The sequence below is a fragment of the Acanthisitta chloris genome, unplaced genomic scaffold, assembly GCF_000695815.1.
Source record: "Acanthisitta chloris isolate BGI_N310 unplaced genomic scaffold, ASM69581v1 scaffold12603, whole genome shotgun sequence".
In the NCBI taxonomy this organism is placed as follows: domain Eukaryota; kingdom Metazoa; phylum Chordata; class Aves; order Passeriformes; family Acanthisittidae; genus Acanthisitta; species Acanthisitta chloris.
In genome coordinates this window covers 72563-94232 of record NW_008665536.1, presented here as the reverse complement: position 1 = coordinate 94232, position 21670 = coordinate 72563, and the positions used below count along the sequence as shown (strand labels likewise).

Below are 21670 nucleotides of genomic sequence, written 5' to 3'. Positions count from 1 at the left end.
TAATGAGAGGTTAAAAAAAAACAATTGCATGTAAATCACTGTTCTTTCATAGCTCTGGTATAACAGTGTTTTGTAAACCTCCCTTCTTTTCCAAAGTGATCTTGAGCACCAATGAGTATGTAATTAAAGAAGACTATTGGAGGACTGAGCTATGGAATCAGTTCAATAATTAAATCGATCAGGAAAGCAAAAATTTCTACAATATATCTGTTGCATGCCCAACAAAAACATATGCCACTGGAAGCCATAAGTGTTCCTAGTTTGTTTATTTAAAATCATATTTTATTTTAAAACCAAGTTTAAATGTGTGAATTAGCACTGCTGTCATGATTGGGGAGAAAAGGGCCTTTTTGAAGACTGTAATTAATAATGAACTTTAATATGGGCACGAATTAAAAAAACAACTGAAAAAAACCATTCAGGTTCTTAGGTGAGAAATATAAAAAGAATAAGCATTAAAAAGCACAGTAGAAATAGCCATGAAAATCACTGCTTTTTAATTACTTACCTAGTAATGTCTGAGTTCAGTATCTTAAATATTGCAAAAAATTGCTGCCTCTTGGGTGTTGTGGCCCAGTCAGTAGGTAGTTCTCCAATATGAACTATAGACAGGTGGACTGTGGTGAAGCCTATGTACGTGATCGTACATTGTGGTGAAGCCTATGTACGTGATCGTTCTCAAGCCTTGTTCATCAGGCTAGCTTTTTTTAGTAATTCATGAAACTTAATACCTTATATTAGTAAGTAATATAAGGTAATTCATGAAACTTAATACCTTATACATATAGTAGATCTAGAACATTGAAATGGAATAATATCTGAATTTTATATTAGATAGCCTTCCCTGAAATGCTCTTCCAATTAGGTGTTTTTATTTAAATATTCATTTACAAGTGAGAATTAGTTTGCCTCATTTTACGCATACAGACACATACACACACAGTCTGTTTGCACCATCTCTCTATCAGATACTGTCTCCTGTCAAATCCCTGTAGGCTTCTATAGGATATTCTGGGTTGAATGGTTGAACCCAGAGCATCCCATTGCAATGTTTGACTAAAGATACCACACAGATGTAATTAATGTACATCATCCCAAACCCCAGGATAATTAGATTTAATGTTTATGGAGTTAATGGTCAAATCTACTGTAGAAAAAGTTTAATTAATGACAAATGAACTTCTTGGGATAGAGAAGGCTTCTAAATTTATCAGTGGAAGGTCCACTGTTAAGCTAAATTTCTCTCACTGACCTTGCTAGACTTGCTGAATTTCAAGATTTAATCAAGGAAACAGATCAATTTTTAAGGAACATGTGAAATTGCTATCACTGAAGGTTTGTTGAAGGTAGATATTAATCTATTAGAGCAAAATTAGGAATTATGAATGTGGTCTTGATAAGTGTTAGGGAAGCAGTGTTGAGTATGCCCTTTCCAACTATAATTTGATAAAATGCAAGTTGACTTTAAAAAAGATAATTTAAAACTATGGAAGGTATTACAGAACAAAGTGCTATTCACACATAATGTATAAACTGAGTGCATGTCAAACAACTTCTGTCCTGGAAAAGAAGATACACTGTTGTATCTCTCCTGAATAATACTGTGGCCTTTATTTAGTCTTTCTGCTGCCAAGACCTGCATGTGAAAAGAAAGGTTTCTCACAGAATCACAGGAATGGAAAGGATGAGTGAGGCAGCCTAACCCTACTCCATTCTGTCAAAGGCAACCTCCATAGCACAGTTCTTCTAAATGGATAAGGATTGACAGTATTATACATTGTGATTATAGCTGATGTCTCTTAAAGAGCAGCAACATTCATACTCATCAGTCAGTTGCTGAAACAAGTAATTCATCCCTTATCGTTTGGGCTAACTCCAGACATTGCAAATGAATGCAGGCAGTCAGCATGAGCAATCTATTGATATCCCACTGCTGTTACAACTTGCATTTTGGAGAACAGATGTTATAAATCATAATACTTCCAGTTCAGAGATTTAACCAAGATAACATCAAAATTTAAAGATATACTGTGTATTACCCAGAGGTAATACATAATGCTTTTTTGACTCATACACAATTTTACACAGCTTCTCTAGGGAAAAAGTCGACAGCTTGTATATAATCTGCTGTTATTCTGTTCCTCCATACTGCATTTCTGTACTTCAGATAAGCACTATAAGGCAACATTCTCTCGCAGACTTTCCTCTATGCATCAAGAGAGTTATAAAGATCAGAATGACGCACTTCTTAAAAGACTGAAGAAAATTTGCAGACTCTCAGAGAAGGTTTTGGCTGGTTTCTGTTGAAGGCAGGGATTGCTGCCTGCTTCAGTCCCTCTGCTCTGGACTTCTTAACCTCATATCTCCCTACTTAGCCGTCCTATTTTGTGTCATCTAAAATATTGCAGCTGTAGTAGTAATGCTGGTCAAGAAGGAGGCATCTATACATAACCTTCTCTCTTGTATGGTTTGTCACAGTACTACTCATGCTGGATCCTTTCTTTCCAAGCATCTCATTTTCTCTCTTTTCAGGACCTTGTTTTGCTCCTACACAGGGGTAAAATACGTTGTGTAAAGGGAGAGTAAGACAAGCAAATGTCTAGTACTAACCTCAGTGGGTTTCTAGCATGTGATCTCTTTTGGTGAGGCAACAAGTATTTGAAGAAAGTCAAGTGCATATATGTATTAATTAATTAATTAACAGTTTAAATCCACAAAGTTATCAGTGTTTTCATCATTGCAGCATCTCCACTGGCAGCAGAAGGCAGCCATCTTTAATTCACAGGTAGAGAACTGAAACAGAGAAAATAAGTTTGACCAAGATGAGAAACAATTGGATCTCCCAAGTCCAAGGACAGGGCCTGAATTACTGACTGATATTTGGTGTGAAAGATTGTTGGAAGATTATCCTATTTTGTTAATGATGGATTGGACAGCCTTGGCCAACAAATCTATTTTGTTAGTTGGGGGTTTTCTGTCTTTGGTTGGTTGGTTATGTTTTTTTCTAAAAGTGTTCCTTACAACATGATATTAAAAGAATAACCCTGACATCCAGAGGGACAGTCTGTTACCTTGCCAAAAAAGTGTTACTTTTTTCCTGTAGGAACTTGGCTGATATAAATTTGGTTGTTAACAACTACAATCTTTTAGGCATACAAGTGGTATGAACTTGGATACCAGAGAGGTCACTTTGCATCCGTTTGGCAGCGCTCCCTCTACAATGTCAAGGGACTGAAAGCTCAGCCTTGGTGGACAGCAAAGGAAACTGGTTATACGGAACTGGTGAAGGTATGGCTTCTTTGTGCTTTCCTTTTTTATTGAAATAACAACTACAGTCTTAGTTATTAAGCAGATAGAAAGCTAATCTATAAAGTCTGAACTACTGCCTGTGAGTTCCAGATACCACTGTCAGACTGAGCACAAGATTTAACTAAAATACCAAAGAATGAGCTCAGGCTTTTTCAAATTTGAGAATGAGGACAGGATGGTTGACATGATTAATACATACAGTATTTGCATGGTAGACAGCAAGTAACATCTGAAGTGGAAAATGACAGCAAACTTGGGTAATGTCTGGGACACCCACTGTGAATTTTTAATTAGTCAGGAAAGGCTGTGTCTTTCAGCCCTTGTGTAATATTTAGAGACTTTGGAAACCTTTAATTGCATGAGAGAAACAACTGTAGATATCCAGTGATGGATTTAACAAGAGATAATAGCACAGAAATTAAATTCTTTAAAGATTGCTTTATTTATTTATTTATTTATTTAATGCAAGGCAAGTAGTCTGGTTATTGTTCATAAAAATAGTTTGTATTTCCAAAATTGCATGGTATTATTATTATTATTATAAAAATAATTCCTTTATAAAAATAAAAAATGAGGGGATAATCTTTTTTCCTGTATCATTTTATTATTGGTGTGTGGTTTAGAATAAATATTATACACACATATTTTTTAAAACATAAATATTTACTTGTAAGAAGCAAGTTTCTTCAGAGTGGTTGTTTCTTTATACATAGTTGCACAGCATGTTACAAAACCTACTATGGAAGAATGATTTTATTTTTTAAAAATTAAAGTGGATTAAAAAGAAACATTAATCTTTGTTATGGTTTGGATGGCAGCATAAATAAGTCCAGGAAATTTAGATTTAAAGTGTGATTCTCCAGTGTAATCACAGCCACACAAAAAAGCAATTAGCTTTCTGGACTAGCTTTTGGGAAGATCTGAAATGTGCTCGTATTGAACTAATTGTTTAGGCATGTGTAGAAATAGATACTTGCTGCCATAAAAGATATGCAGAAACTAGGAACTTCTTAGCATACTTCTGTCAAGCAAAAAGGAAAGAATACATATTAGTTGGCTGATGTTTTAGAGCTACCTGCAGTGGGAAATATGGGAGATGCTTCCAAATCCCAATGATAGAATTCAATATGTAAAGCTGTTGTGCAAAGCACTGGGAGCCCTGACCCTCTCTCCCTGTGCTTCCCTGCTTGTTGTTCAATGAGAATGCACAATTTTGAAGATCTTGGTATCTTTAATGATGCTTCTTTGTATCTGAGACTATACTAAAGCTGAACTCTCTGGCAGCTTTCTTTGGTTCATTCCATTAACCACCACAGCTGTGATCAGCAATATCTTATAGCATAGACCTGGCTTGATTTGTTATAAACCGTTATGTAGTTTGTTGGGACTAGAGATGGAAATGTAAATTTTGACAGTGCCTTGCTTTTTCTACAGAAAGCCTGGAGATAAAATTGTCTTTTTCCAGTATTCTCAGTTAATTAACTTTCTTCCTAGAGACATTCAGCTCGGCTGACTCTAGTCATACAGACATGTGGCATGTTGTCCATGCTAGTGACCTTGTCAACAGGTCAAAAAAAAAAGGTATTTCCATAGGATGATTAATTTATATTATGTTAAATAACTATCTAAGGATGGCATGTCTCCCTTTTTAGTGTTAAATTTCCTACTGCTTTACTGAAAAAATGAAGCCTAAACACCTAGTTTAAGCCTGATGTTTAACTGCCTGATGGGTAAGATTAAAGAAGGCAATCTCGTACTTTTTTTACTTTACTATTACCTACTTGCCTGGATGTCTTAAGGAAGAGGGTTTAGGCTTCAGGGGGGTGTTTGTGGAGGGGGGAGAGATAGGGAGACTAAGAATATCTCAGTAACACTTATGAAGCTGTGGTAAGTCTTGATTAGTGTAACTGTGCTGAAGGGAAGTGGCTCTCTGCATCTCTCTAGCTGCAGCTCATTAAGGCTTAATGTTTTTTCTAATTTCCTTGAAAGAATAGGAAGAGGCACCTGATTTCTCAGGGAGCAGAAAATACAAACATTTAGATTAGGAAGGGTGTGTCAAGTGATTTATGTAGAAATGTTCTGCTAATGTTTCTGCTCTACAGTATTTCAGGTCTTTGGATCTGGAGAGTCAAGAAACTGTCTTTCTCTTTTGAGCTTAGTTTAAAGGAAACCTTACCTTTATCTTTGAAAACCTGTCCTTTTCCCCTGGCACAATTAGCTTTCTTCAGCCAGTCTTACTGAGTCATTACATCTTGCTCTGATACCTTTTGTAGAACCTCAGTATAGCTTTATTCTGGTGCCCATTGAAAAAAATTAATAAAAGAGATACAATGTTAATTAATCCGAGAGACTTCACTGGTCTGAAATTAATACATAGGTGATGATTTAGGTAACTTTGTCCTTTCCTCATATTCTGTCCTTTGGCTTTTGGAAAGGACCCAGAGGATGCTTTGCCAATAATGTACTCCAGTGAATAGCTGATTGATTAAAGTAGATCTTGTATTGTTGGTTTTCTCTGATGGCTTAGATTTTATTAATTAAAGTTTCAAGTGCATCAAGAAAAGTACAGAAAGAGAATGGAAGTACTGGCAACGGCACATATCCATAATGTTTTCCATAGAGTGACAGCTAGACCTTAATGGTTTAGGTAATAATAGCTAAACTTTCCTATGTAAGGAAGAAATTAAATTGAAATGTGTATTTAAAGTGTGGATGCTGGGGGAGCTGTGTGTTGAAGAGAGCAGAGATGATGCATACAAGTGCTGATGTTTAAGCACCGTGAGTGAATGTGTGCAAGGAACCTATTTTGAAAGGTTTAAAACACTGCCTCTTTCTTGGAGATCACCAGTGTTACCCAGCTGAGACGCAGTAACTGACTGTGAATGCTCCCCCATTCTGTTTCAGTAACAAAGTGAAGTACATTAAAGTATTCACCGTGATTTTATTTTATAGTTCAGTGGATTAAAATGGACATGTGGTCAGTAGTTAATGCCTCACATGAGGGATAGCAACCTCTTAATCTCTGCCTGTTTCATTTATGACCATGAATTGAAAGGGTTTGACGACACAGAGTAGGGTTTCTTTTAATATAATAGTCTCACATAAAAATAAACCAATATTGAGAAATCCCTATTGAAACAAAATGTACACTATTGCCAGATGTACAGCAACTGTAAACTTCTATTGTTGTTAGGAACAGCATTTAAAAAGCCATATGGAGGTTTATGGGAGTCAGCTGCTAGCAAACTAGTACATATGCTCCCAATGCTGGTTGCCTCCTGATTCTTCATTTGGAATCAGGATATTGCACAAACTATAATATGAACATTTTTGCTCTGACCTGAAGCTTGAATCCCTACATCTCATGGAGCATAAGCATATTTAACTTTTTTTCTGTTGATACCAACTCTAGCATCAAGAGCCATAAGATCAGGTCCTGGACTTAGTCATTGTGTTTTAATGGTGTTTTGCATTCTTACCATTCAAGGTATGTCTAAGAGTCTGTAAAATCAGGGAAATCAAGGCTGAGTTGTGTTTGAACTTCCCATTTATTTTCTACCTAGGAGTTGCCTGTTGCTCGTTATAAAGCCCTATCAGTGTGCTTTGTGGATGGAACCAGGTTTTCAGGAGTAGAGAAACTATTGATTTCAGAGCAAGTTATGTCTAAAACCATTATTTGAATACATATCATTGATTTTGAACTGACTTTGTATCCAACATGTTGGGGAAGGAGCTTCTAAACACAAGGACAAACAGTCACCTGAACAGGTTAACCTTCAGCCTATGTCACTTGTGAGAGAATAAAGGTGACAAAGAGGCTGTTGCCTGCAACTTCTTGGACCACCAGTGCTCTTCATGCATCATCTTGTCTGCATGAGTGAATGCTCCTTTCTGCAGCTGAGGAGTAGGAGGAGTTTGAGGAAACCCAAAAGCACTTGTAATAACTTCTAAAGTTTTCCAGTTTTGTTGATCTGTATCACTTTAAATTGAGGCCAGTGTGGATGTAAATTATTCTTTTCTTTCTCTTCTCCACCCAGTGAAAACTTAGGCACTCAAACTGCTATTTTCTTTGTAGGTATGATAATTCTCAATCAGTACCATCACTGTTCCCATATTCATCTCTGATTAGATGGAAAGTTTCAATCTATTTTGTATCCTCGATTTTGGCAAAGTCAGTTTTTAAAAGATATTCTAAAAAATACCCCACCCATTTTTACTTAGTGTTAACTGTTAAATGAGAGTTATGGAAACTATCAACAAGTGAGAATAAGGTAAATGCACCAGGAAAAATAAGTGCTCTTACCCCTTTACTGATAGATGAGAGACAAAACCATTTGCTATGAAGAAGAGATTACTGTAATAACAGAAGTGTAATCCAGGTTTTCATAAGTCTCAGCCTACCCAAATTTGTTCTACTGGGAGAAGGTAGCTATATTATAGACAGCATGTTCCAGCCATGACTTGCTTTGCTGAACCTTTTATGATATATCAATATTCAGTCTATTTTGTCAGATGAACTTGTCTTTTGAGTAAAAAATAACTCAGCTGGAAAATGCAACTGTTTAAATGTGGAAGGCTAATAACCATATGGATTTTTGAGACAAAAGTATGTATAACACAGATCAGACGAGGTGATATAACTGCCCCTTTTTAGAGTTTTACTCAGTTTTGCACATCATATAAAGAAGTAGTGTGGGAACATACCATAGCCTGTTTCAGTGTGAAACATTTAAAATGTTTTACAGAAAAGCTTTGTTCAAGAGCACAAAGGAAAAATGAAAACTATTCACCCAAAATAAAGTCTAGTGAGAAAAGTTAGCAGCTGGGAAATTGAAGTTACTTTTATCCAGATCTGTTATTATACTCTGGGTTTTTCATTTATCCTGCTATAGCATTAAAATGACTTTTTACTGGTACAATAAAAGGTTTTCTAGGATATCTGATTTCTACAAATATAATGTCCCAAGACAGCAGAGAAGAGAAATTTTAATTCTACTATTTTGTGGGGTTGGTATGTATGAAATACAAAGGAGTTTACATGTTCTTAATGGTTGTGTCCATAAATCATCACCTGGCATTTCAAGTTGTATATGACTTTTTCAATAGTATCAGCACATGCAATTGAATTTCTGCAAACCTTTTTGAAGGTGTAAATCATAAATTTCAACTTGTGGTATGTTCACATTTGTCCTCTTTGGACCACAATATTCTGCCAACACCTGGAGTTCCAGGTTATGCGAGTGGTTTGTAGATGCAGGAATGATTCCAGGTCACATATGCAGCATTTAGAAAGATCAATACACTTCTTAGCTTGCAATACAAACTGATCTGCTAAAGAGCCCTTAGGCTAATCAAAAAGCAAGTCAAAGTGAGGCTAGTCTGCAAAGAGGCTGGGCATTGTTGAAACTTTACAATCTCAATGTAATTGAATCTGAAGAATGCTGTGAAAGTCATTTTTCCTGTCTTAACGTGTCAGGAGGGAATAGAATATAAAGAAATTTGATAATGATGATGAACACTTTGTTTTAGTACTTTTAAATTTAAAAATAAAAGTTAATAATGGCAGGGAAAAATAAAAATAGTACTAAAGCCACACGCAGTAAGTTCTCAGTGCAGTAATATGGCTCTCACAACAGTCCTTAGAGAAAAACTGGAAGCTCATTCGGGATGAGGGACTTGCTGTGATGGACAAAAAAAGTAGCCTCTTCCTGCCTGAAGATGAGAACCTACGAGAAAAAGGAGACTGGAGCCAGTTTACCTTATGGCAACAAGGTAAAACATTTTGTATTTCTTCTCTTTCCTCAATTTCAGTTTCTCAGACTAACATAGTGTAATAAGGAGTAGCAATACAGTTTTATTTTCCAGAACTCTTTTTGTAACCACTGTGTACCGAAGAAGGGAAGTAATAAAATAGTGTCTGGGACCCCTGTGACAATGAACAGGAATTCTTTATTCTAATCCGTGTTGTCCCCAAAGCACTTCTACGAATTCCTTGAGTATGTTAACTATTGAATGAGTGCAATTCTCTTCTGGCAAGGCTGCCAACATTTTGCATGGTGATTCATAGTACAGATCATCCTGAGGGAAGATGGGGACATGGGAGAAAGCACATCCTCAATACTGTGTTGCCAGCTAGGTGAGTTCTGTCATTCAGAAATGGTATGAGCCAAAGAACATGATTTTAATAAACCTGCTGCCCTGTTCCTGCAGTGGGAGGCCCAACTATTGGAATGACCTTAAACTCTTCTAAAACTCTGCATATGAAAGAGTTATGTAAAATAAAATATTAAAAGCAGCTTATATCAAAATGCCACCTGGTGTTGAAATGACATGATGTTGGTGGCATTTTTAATCCTTTTTGTCCCTAGGCAGCCCAATTAATAATTATACTTTTAGAATAATATTTTTAAATTATATAAAGCCTGGTGTTTAAAAATTATTTCAAAGCAAAATATGCTGCTGTGATATTACAACATGTAAGTATCTCAGTTGCAAAATCTGTAAAATGAGAATAATATTTACCTCTTTTTCTGTGTCAGCTCTTTGATAGCTTTTTTGCTCTTCTGTAAAGCAGAAAACAGGGAAAAGTTAATTCATTGTTCTTACCATTGTTCGTTGTTCTCTATCCATTATTTTCACTAGGAAGAAAAAATGAAAATGCTTGTAAAAGTGTTCCGAAAACATGTGCTCTACTGGAAAGATTCCCGGAAGCTACTGGCTGCAGAAGAGGGCAGGTACCTGACCAACTCGTTAATTTTTTTGCAAATTCTTAATGCTGGGAGTAGGCAATTTTGAGGAATAGAGGGATATGTATGGAGGGATGCATGACTCTGGTGTACTTTATGATGCCTCAAGCACACAATAAAGTTGACGGTAAAAATATGCCTGATTTTAGCTGTCAGCAAATACGAGGTGAAATATGTTTCCTGAAGCCTTTCTATGGACTTCTCTAGTTGAGCCATTTTACCTTGTATTTCCTAGGAGCTCCTGGTAGGTAAGTAGTTATTTGCCATGGGTCAACCAATAAGCAATGACCTATTCAACCTCAGTCTGAAGTGATCGGTTCTGACTCATAGCTTAGCCCTGCTTTGAGCAGGAGATTGGATTAAGTCCTTTCTAACCTGATATTTTTTTTCTGGTCTGAACCTAATTCTGTAACTAATTCAGTAAGCCAGATTCTCACTGTGATAAACTTTACCTATCAACCCTAGCCCGGCTGCATTAGACAGGAGAATCACCTTGTGGTAGCCAAATAGAAGTACTACTGTCACATGCTTCTTACCTAAAGGTAAGGGAAAGAAATTTTACATCCATGAGTTGTGGCTGTGGTGCCAACAAAGTTTGTTTCAGGCGCCTGCCTACACTGAATAGTCCCTTATGAGTTAAACCTCATTAAATCACACAGTAGACTTGTATGGTAGGGAACAATACACATGCAGCTGAATGAATAGCCCAACACAGCTAGCATGTGATTCTGTAGGACAGAATCTTTTTGGTTTTTTCCAAGTTATTATATTTTATCTCTAATGAGTACATGAGAATAACTTTCACATAGCAAAATTAAGGATGCAAAAGTTGGAAAACACAGTGCTAGTCCTAGTTCAGAGCCTTGAGAATACACATTCATCTGTTTTACCAGACTCTTGCTTTTGATGTGCAGGAGCACACTGGATGACTGCAGTTCTGTGAATGAACAAGGCTATTGTTTCATTGATTTGTTGCAAAGGCTGGTTGTAGTGAATATAACTAATGAGAGAGGTTATCACTCTCAGTGCGTCTAACAACAAGAAAACTGCTCTCTGCGACATCCATAGTCAAAATGTATCTGTCCCAGAGGACAAATTCTCTTAGAAAGCTACAATTTTGTCCATCACTTTTTGGTGCCCTACACGTTACCACCATGATGTGGGTTGCAGAAACTTTGTATATTTACAGCTGTAGCTGTAGTCATATGTTTTGAACATATAAGTGCAAAATAATCTGAAAGAGTGGTGATCTAGAAGTCTTAAGTTTTCATTCCAATATTAGGGTATGCCTAGGGCAATTTTAGTCTTATGCTATCCATGACTCAGATTTTACTGGTAAATCAAATTTAAAATATCAGCTGATCTCTATTCACATACTGAAGCACCGAGAAGCAATGGGAACAAACACAACCAGGAAATAAGGAATTCTGTGGTAGATAGACCATTTGAATGCTTTGGACACCTCGTGTAGTAGCAAAGATAAAACAATTGTGAAATAATCAACTACCTGCTCAGTGCTACTGAGATACTGTGTAGAACAGTAGCAAGTGATCATATTATTTAAAACTCTATCATTCTTCTTGAAAATAGCAGTAAACTAAAAGTAGCACATCTAGTTTTAATTTTAGACATTTCTTCTCTTCAGAGTTTTACATTACAACCATAGTATAACTTGTTGGTTTAGAACTATTTATAGCACTTGAATATAGCACATACATGTAACTGACACACACATCTAGACTGATCTGCATGGACAGATAACATACATGACAGTAATCAATCTGCAGTGCTGGTATATTGGCATTAAAAGAAATTGTTTATCTTAGATATTTGTAACTGTCCTGCATAGGCAGTTGCTTGCACTGCATTAGAGTCTGACAGGGCAATCAAGTTAACACATCACGCCGTAGCAGAGGTTAGGTTGGGTTGGAGGATCTGTGTTCACCATGGCCACAGGAGCTTATCACTTGCTGTCAAAAGAAACTGCTGGTAAACTGAAACCTCAGATGGTGAGAATGGCTGAGGCATTAGACATACACTGTCTTCTGCTGATTTTGTTACAGTTGGAGAGCAAGTAACACCTTAATCTGTAAGATCAAAGTTACTCTACCCCAGCCAAATGCACAGATTTCTCACTCAAAAAGCTGCTTCTCACCACTGTCATGTGTTATTCACACTTCCTGTTCATTGAGTTGTTGTAGAATGAATCAGAAAAGTTGAGGTGAGAAGGGACATCTGGAGATTACTTAGTCCAACCCCTTGCTCAAAACATGATGAGCCAGAGCAGGTTGTTCAGGACAGATTTTGAATGCATCTAAGGATTAAGACTTTACAGCCTCTTTGGGCAACCTGTTCCTGAGTACAGTAAAAAAGTGGTGTATTATGCTTAAATGGCATTTTCTGTATTTCAATCTGTGTCCATTGCCTCTTTGCCTTTCACTGGATACCATTGAGAAGAGCCTACCTCTGCCTTCTTCACTCCTCTCATCAGGTATTTATATGCATTGATAAGATCCCTCCTTGAGCTTTATGTTCTTCAGGATGAGCAGTCTCAACTACCTCATCTTCCCCTTGTATGTTAGATTCTCCAATTCCTTAATCACCTTTATACCCCTTCACTAGACTTGTTCCATTATGTCCATGTCTCTCTCACAGTAGGTAGCACAGAACTGGACCCAGCACTCAAGTTATCTCACCAACTCCGGGAGGGAAGGATAACCTCCCTCAACCTGCTGCCAGAGCTCTCCATAATGCAGCCCTGGAAGCTGTTGGTCGTCTTTGTTGCAAGAGCACATTTCTGGCTCATGTTCAAATTGGATACCATGAGGGCTTCCCATGAGTACCTCACAATCTTTTTCTGGAAAGTTGCTATCCAGACAGTTATCTACCAGCTTGTATTAGCGCATGGAGTTATACCTTCCCTGTGCAGAACTTTACACTTTTTGTCGAACATTGTAAGATTCCTGTTTGCTCCTTTCTCCGTCTTGTTGAGTCCCTATGAAAGGCAGGAAAAAAACATAAAATAGGAGTGCATCAGCCATTTCTATCCAACTTTCTATCAGCAGCAGACTTGCTGAGGAGGATGCACTCTGTGCCATCTTCTGAGTCATTTGTGAAGCTATTAAACAGTGCTGAATCCGGTACTGAGCCTTGGGATACACCTCTGATGAGTGGCGTCCAGCTGGACTTTGTGACTCTGATCACTATGTTTTGAGCCTGGCTTAAATGCCAGGTTTCAATCCACTTCACTGAGAACTTATCTAGATCCTATTTCATCAGTTTGTTGATCAGAATGTTATTGGCAGGGTTCAAAATCTTACTAAAGTTGAGATAAACAATATTCACCAAGCTAGACATCTCACCATAGGAAGCTGGTAAAGTACAATATCCCCTTCATAAATCCATGCTGACTATTCCCAGGCACATTCTTTTCCTTCATGTGTTTGAAAAGCATTTCGAGGATTATTGCTCCATCACCTTTCCAAGGACTGAGGTGAGGCTGACTAGACAGTAGTTCCTCAGATCATCCTACTCGCCCTTCTTGACAATAGGAACAATGTTTGCTTTCTGCCAGTCTTCAGGGACTTCTGCTGGCAGGAATGAGCTTTCAAAGGGTGTGTGGACTGTGTGTGGATTCACAACAACATCCATCTCCCTCAGGCCTCATGGGTGGATCCCATCAGGACCCATGGACCAGGTTGCTGAGTTTGTTTATATGTTCCCTAACCTGATCCTTCTCCACAGAGGATAAGTCATCTGTGCTCCAGTCTATTTCACTGATCTCATGTGTCTGGTATTTCCAAAAGTCAGTCATACCAGTAGAGACTGAAGCAAAGACAACATGTAGAGCCTCAGCCTTTTCCATGTCTTTTGTCATCAGATATTCTGCCACATTTAATAAGTGTCTGGCCCGTGTTTTACCTTGACATTCCTTTTACTGCTGATGTATTTGTAGAAACCTTTCCTGCTACCCTTTGATTCCATCTCCAGATTCAACACCAGGAGAGCTTTGACTCTGCTAACCTCATCCCTGCATGCACAGAGAGTGTCTCTACAGTCTTCCTCAGTGACCTGACCCTGCTTACACCTCTTGTATGTTTCCTTTTTGTATTTAAATTTTATCTGGCTTGCCATGCTTCCTGCACATGCGGATTCTTGAGTTTGGACAAGGAGCTACTAAAAAATGAACCAGCTGTCATAGCCCCCTCTTCTTTCATGGGATTTTCCCAACAGATCCTTGAATAAGGCCATGTCTGCTCTCCTGAGGCTGTGGGTAGTAATTCTGCTTTTTGCCTTTCTCCATCCTCTCATGATCCTGAACTCCACCATCTCATTGTCATCTGAGAGGAACTGGCTGGTCTGGTGAACACAAGCCTTGTGTTTCCTGTTGTCCATCCTTTTAAATGATGAGCGTCTGTAAGTCTTTCCATAGGAAAGAAGGGGTTTTTTTTTCTGATTGTAGATAAAAGATTATTATTTTAAGCATCAAATATGAATACTAGCTGTTCTAAGCAAATTAATAATGTGTGCTTTTGCACACAAACGCACCCTGGCTGCGCACACCCCCACAAGATGTTTTTTGTAGTATTGAATACCTCTAGGACATGAGAAAGAGCAATTCTTGCTGAGACTCCATCAAAAGGTGTCATTGCACTTTTTGCCCATCATCAGGACTGAGATGTAAAAAATTCCTGAACTCCCATCAGCTTGGTTGTGAAGTAGAATGTGTTGAAATTCTACCTTTCTCTTTTTGCAGATCAAGTATTCTATCATGCACCCAGGGACTCATGTCTGGCCCCATACAGGGCCCACCAATTGCCGGCTGAGGATGCATTTGGGCTTGGTGATACCTAAGGAAGGCTGCAGAATACGGTGTGCCCAAGAGAACAGGTATGGCTGGGAATTTTTTTGGTTGTTTTTTTTCCCACTTTCTTCAAGACTGAAAAAGGTAGGGGACTGCACATAATTAAAAAAATTAGTGGGATGTTTTACTAATCAGGATTGTGTAATACATTTTTTTAAACAGGCAATTTGCACCCTAATTCCTGGTACAAACATATAAATATCAGTTCTCAAAAAATGCCAGAAGATTCTTTAGAGACAAACCTGCCCTCCTCTGCTATGGCATGGAAAAAACAGTGGGTTTAGTCTGTGTTTACTTTCACAATGCCAGTCTAATATTGTTGCCTACAGAGTTCTTCCATTTATTTTGACTTTGAAGAGACTTAGAATTCATTTCATCTTCAGTGGAAGTGAAGTTATACCTACATTTTCACCACTGTGACAAGATGCTCTGGTATTTCTGGCAGAAGCTTCCTTCTTAGCTAGTACTGTTATAATTCAGTTAAAAATACTCGACTTCAAGTTTATTTCAGGATGAAGACAACTATGAAGTGTTTGGCCCAATGAGTTACTCAGATGGCAATTTATTTTAAAGTACATTTTAAGTAAAATTTCTTACCCCTGAGGGAAAAATTATACTGACTTGAAGACCAGTTTTATCTCTGTTCAGTCCAAAAACCAAAATAATATGCAACAGCTTATACATTTGCAATCAGGACATATACTCTCCTGAGAAATATAAGGAAATGTGATAAGTTTGTGCATTATATTATTAATCACAGACAGAAAAATATGGTATTAACTATATTGCTTTCTGCGTACAGACTTAATTTGCTGAGACTTAGGTGAAATTCTCATGATGTTTAATAATTATATGTATATTTGGAAAGATTCTTGTCCTATGTGCTGCACCTGGGTGCAACAAGCATTAATTTTGAATTCTTTTCATGGTAGTGATATACAGATTAATTTTATAGTGAGACAGTAAATGCCACTCCTGTCTGCATGGCTGCAATATGTAGCAAATATGGTTTTTTAATAACATTTGAAAACAACTACACAAGAAACATTCAGAATTTTTGAGGATAGGAGTATCCAACTGTTAATAACCAAAAGTGATGTTACTATAGACTCTTGCCAGCAAATGGCTTATTTAATTATTTGTTGTGATTCATCTTACCATCTAGGTAGTAATGGACATTTGCTTCCAGCATTCCAATCCAATCCTCAAAATAAGTTGGGTGGAGAGCGAAGGAGCTAATTGGATTAGAGGACTAATACAGAAGTGTGGAGTCTTTTTACTTTAGGACATTATTATGAATTCAGATTGATGGTGACTGAATGGCCTTACCATTAGGTGGCTGTTTGGTAGCTGGTGTGAACGAAGTAGTGGTTTTGATCTGCTGCCAAGAGAACAGGTGTTCAAAGCTCACTACTCGTTATGGTGGCTGGCACCCTTCTTTGTCTTAACCTGAACAGAAGGGATAGTCCTGGGGAGAATGACCTTAACTACCTCCTTGACAGCAGCACTCCCTCAAAGTCAAGAGTGGAAAAATGCCTGTTCCTGCAGGCAGAGCACAGCGCACGTCAGTGTCCAGGTGTCTGAACTTGGCTCAGTCTTATGCATCGGACACACTCATTCAAAATGTGAAACATTCAAGAGTTGGCTACAGCCTAGGCTGGAACGTGTTAAGATCAGTAGCTTCTGGCAAAAACTATGCCTTCAGAATAACCACTGGCAATTAAAGGGTTATTTGCATTCCTTTCCCCATGAAAGAGGAGGTGGGTGAACTACTGTGAAAGGGAATGGTGCCAGGAGGAAGACCTACTTTGCACAATTTCCGTTCTTCCTCTCCTGGTGGTTCAGAGCAGTGGTAAACCAGTGGTTTCAAATAAGTGAGCTGGATCAAATATGAAGGTTAGCATGATGCCTTTTCTGACTTCCTGTCCCACTGCTGTGCGTATGAGAGAGTGAACAGAAGTAATGAGAATTTTGTGCTTGGTTACCTCTGTGGCACCCAGTGTGGTTGTTTAGAGGGGCACAGTTACAATGCAGCTCATCCTTTGATAGACAGGCAACTTGGCTTTGTCTAGTACTGTGTTTTTCACTTGCAGAAGAGGATTTTTGCAGCTGCTAGGAGTTGGTATACCTTGTGGTTGAGGGTCATGAAGATGACTGGAGAGATGGAATACCCTATAAGCAAAGGCTGAAGTTGCTGGGGTTGTTCAGCTTGGAAAAGAGAAGTCTCCAGGGAGACCTCATTGAGACTTGTCAGTACTTAAAAGGGGCTTATAAGAAAGATGGGGAGATTTTTTAGCAGATAGGTTGCAATAGGTCAAGGGGTAAAGGTTTTAAACTAAAAGAGGGTCAATTTAGATTAGGTATAAGGAAGAAGATTTTTACAGAGTGATGAGATATGGGAACAGGTTGCCCACAGGGGTGATAGATGCCCCATCCCTGGAAACATTCAAGATCAGGCTGGATGAAGCTCTGAGCAACCTGATCAAGGTGAAGATTTCCCTGCTGATTGCAGGGGGTTGGTGGCCTTTAAAGGTTCCATTCCAGCCAAACTGTTCTATGCTTCTATGTTTCTTGTTTAGTACAGATTTGGTCATTGGGCCATTTTGTAGTCCCAGCTCTGTAAAGGGTAGGATACAATGTACAAACGTGGTAGGTAAATAATATCTAGTTGTCATAATCTAGCATGGCTGTCAGACAACGTAATCATATTTTGAAATGAAGGTGCAAAGTTACAGCCTTAGGCAGAAGTCAGTCCGAGATCTCACCTTTAACAGGTGACATTAGAGCCGTGCAGGAGATACGGAAACTACCCCAAAGTGACTCAGTACCAGACCAGAAGAATATGGTCCCTCTGTTACCACCGTGAAGTGTTTCTCACACTATCAGACCTCTAGAAAATATTTATTTGCATGCTAATGGTAGGGTTTGTAGCCTATTCAAAAGGGGCTAATAGTTCTGTCAGCTTTATGACTTTTTCTTTGTTGTGCAAAACAGCCCATCCCATTATGATGCAAATTATAGATCTTGGGTTTTAACCTCTGAAGCTACTTCATCAGGGTGCCTGGAGCTTTTGTTGTCCTTAACTGAGTTGCACTTTCAGGCTATTTAGATCAGGGTTTTTTTCAGACTTGGATTAATTTATAAAAACAGAAACAAAAAACTCAGAAAAAAACCCAAACCAACCAAAACCCCAATTACTCCCCACAACAACACCACTACCACCAAAACTGAATTGTCCCAAACAAAATCAAATCCTTCAACCCACCCAACCTCCCAAAAAAAACTCCCAAAACAAGCAAAACCCCAAAATGAACCAAACAACAACAACAAAAAATCCAAAGTCTGCTTTTTTTCTTACCACATTATAGCATTGCAAGTGGTTGACTCCAATTGAATTGAATAAAACCAATGTAACTTTCCTGCAGTATCAGCAACTCAGGATCTATATGGCATAATACATTTTCATTACCAGATAACTGATGTGGTACCAAACAAGCCACGTGATCATAGCTGAAACCTGCAAAAGGCTGTTTATCTGGGCCTTCAAACTGATATCTGTGTGCAAGTCAGTCTGAAATTTTTTATTATGTTATGCTTTCTGGTTTATCTACTCTTGCTTAAACTATGTTTAGATAATCATTTCGGTTGAAATGACCCAATTTCAATTTTCATTTGTCTTCAGAATATTACAGCACAACCCCATAAATTTTGCTGGTTAATTCTTGCTTTTGTTGAATTAAAAATACTGAAATGAATGGGGAGTATGAATCTCATTTTCAACCTGTTTTTGAAAAAAGAAAATTGTTTTCTTTGTGAATGAACACAGCTGAACAAGCTTAAGCAATGTATTTCCATCTTTGGTGGCAAGGCCTTTGTTTCTTTACCATCCTTACTGTTCATAGTGCTTAATTCCTTTTAAGGGCATCAATCCTCTTGGACTGTTTCAGCTCCTAAGAGATTCCGTTTTAACTTGATTATGTGTTCATTGTAGAGTGGCTTTAGGAAGGAATACTTCTTTGACCATTGTTGACTTGACTGACTGCTATTCTACCAGTCTCACCTGTAGGGGTGTAATCAGGTGCTAAACATCTTTTCAGAATTATGAACCCAGGTCTCAGCAGACTGGAGAAGTGTGCCAGCTGAAACTTGATGAAGGTCAACAATGGCAAATGCAAAGCTGATAACAACTGACCAACACCTTCCAACTGTACAGGCTGAGCAATGACTGCATACAAAGCAGCTTTGCAGAAAAGGGCATAAGGGTCCTAGGTGTCGAGTTGAACATGACTTTTGTCTTGACGAAGGCTAGCTGTGTACTGGACTGTGTTAGTAAGTTTGTAGGAAGCAGTTTGAGGCGCACAATTTTTTCCCCTTCTCTTCTGCACTCAAGGCACTACCTCTGGAGTAGTGTGTCGCGTTTGGGACTCTTCAATACAAAAAAGAAAAGTATTTGATAAACTAGAGGGACTTCAGTGGAGATGAAAAAGATGATTAGGAGACTGGAGCATGAGACACACAAAGAGAAACTCAGTTAGCTGGTTTGGAATCTGAAAAAGAGAAGGCTAAAGAGGAGTCTAGTTACTGTCTTTAGCTACTAATGGCTGACTGTGCAGAAGACAAACTCTTGTCAGAGGGGTGCGGTTATAGAATGAGAGGTAATGGACACAAGTGACAGTGAAGGAAATTCCATCTAGATAGAAAGAAACTTCCAGTGAGGTTGGTGAAACACAGGAAGAGATGGTGGAATGCCTGTGGTTGCAGATATCTCAGATTTTTGACTAGTGGATTTTAAATATCTCATCTAACCTCAAAGCTGCCAAACTCTTGTCAGAGGGGTGCGGTTATAGAATGAGAGGTAATGGACACAAGTGACAGTGAAGGAAATTCCATCTAGATAGAAAGAAACTTCCAGTGAGGTTGGTGAAACACAGGAAGAGATGGTGGAATGCCTGTGGTTGCAGATATCTCAGATTTTTGACTAGTGGATTTTAAATATCTCATCTAACCTCAAAGCTGCCATGAGTCTTGGATTTTAAATATCTCATCTAACCTCACAGCTTTCATGAGTCTTGCTCTGAGCAGAGGCTTGGACCAGATGACCTTCCAAATTTTCTTCCAACCTAAATCATTCTGCGATTCAGTACTTCATGAAATTGACATAAGCACCAATTCTTCCACCAATGAATAACTCACTTATACATACTCTGTTATTTTTTGAATGATGGAGGTGCTCAAAACCAAGCCACTTTGAGTAAATTGTTTGTATCCCTTTCTGTGCCTAACAAAGCTACAGATCTTGGAAAAGTACCACTGTTAAAATTTGGCTTTTCCCTGCTGTAATGAACTCTTGCTCAGGATATTTACATCTGTTCAGTGATCTGCTCTGCCTAAGCAGTACTTGGCAAGCAGAGGGGCTTTAAATTATGGGGTCTCACCCTTCCAGTTCAGCTTTAACAGTATAGTCAACCTGGTGTACACTACAGCATTGAAACCTTTCTCTCAAGAAATCTTTAGACTTAGTGCTTTGCATGCATGGGACAAGACTGTTAATATCCCAGAAATTTAAAGCATGATTAGGACCTAATTCTGTTGTTCTGATTTTTAGAAAAAGCAAACTGAGTTGATGTAATTTCTTTTCAAACAATAGGACTGGTCATTCCCTCAGTTTGCATCACTTATGTACATCATTAATGTACCCGACAAGAAGAAAAGTGGATTATTACACCAATATTATGCTCCCTGCTTAAGGGACTCAACTCGTTAAAAATATGTAAATAACATATATCATAAATGTCTGAATGTGTTTGTGGGCATAGCTACACACAGTGAGGGGAAACAATCCCACTGCAGTATGAAGGTCCATTAGAATGATCTTTCTGTAGTTTGTTTTCATCAAACCTCTGACACTCCAATCTTTTTATATTAGGTTGTAAACTCTTGACTGTGCAATCTGTGCTGTTTAAGTCTTTCTTGTATGTCAAAGAGCATCCTCACAGCTGGTATATAGCTTGTCTGCCCCATGACCCTCCAAATACTACACTAAACTATGTTCTCTTTTTTGTGTTGCAGAGCCTGGGAAGAAGGGAAAGTTCTTATTTTTGATGACTCTTTTGAACATGAAGTATGGCAGGATGCTGAAAGTTATCGCCTGATATTCATTGTGGATGTGTGGCACCCCGAGTTAACGGCACAGCAGAGACGCACCCTTCCTGCTATTTAAGGGGTTCCTTCTGATGTGTGGAGTGAAGGATCTTTAACCCCTTTGGAGTATGCAAATAGGATTAATTTATCCAGCATACGAAGTATACAAGTGTTTTAATGGTAAGAAGAGATAAAGTTGACAGTCTGCAATCAGAGAGGACTTGATTTTAAAAAAAAAAGGAAAAAAAGGAAAAAAAAAAGAAGGCATGTTTTGTTTCATACTGATACAGCACTGATGTATATTGTTTTTCTGGCTGCAAGTTTGAAAATACGAATTGTGTCAGCCGAAAAGCAATAGGTCTGGATTTTCAAACTGAGGAATGTGCAGATGTTTTTGCTGTGTCTATATTATGTGCACAAAACCAGTCATTCACTCATCTGCTCAACCATGTTCGGGCACCAGATTTACAATTCTATTTGCAAACATATGCACACAACCGACTTTGAAAATCAGTATGCAGTTGTAATGTTAGCTGCTTTAGGCATAGAGCATGTCCCTATGTTATCACTGTAGAAAATGTGAATGGATTATGTGTGTTTTGTACTTTTT

At 38.2% G+C, this 21670-nt stretch overlaps 1 protein-coding gene across 1 annotated transcript in view; it reads left to right on the top strand.

Moving 5' to 3' along the window:
* ASPH (aspartate beta-hydroxylase) overlaps positions 1 to 21320 on the top strand; it is a 97036-nt gene extending 75716 nt beyond the window's left edge. Inside the window, exons 22-26 of the mRNA XM_009071799.1 lie at positions 3151 to 3288; positions 8946 to 9081; positions 9952 to 10043; positions 14812 to 14945; positions 20989 to 21320. Of these exons, the coding sequence (XP_009070047.1) occupies positions 3151 to 3288; positions 8946 to 9081; positions 9952 to 10043; positions 14812 to 14945; positions 20989 to 21139 (651 nt within the window). The 3' untranslated portion in view covers positions 21140 to 21320. The remainder of the gene's footprint in view (positions 1 to 3150; positions 3289 to 8945; positions 9082 to 9951; positions 10044 to 14811; positions 14946 to 20988) is intronic.
* Positions 21321 to 21670: the final 350 nt, after the last annotated feature.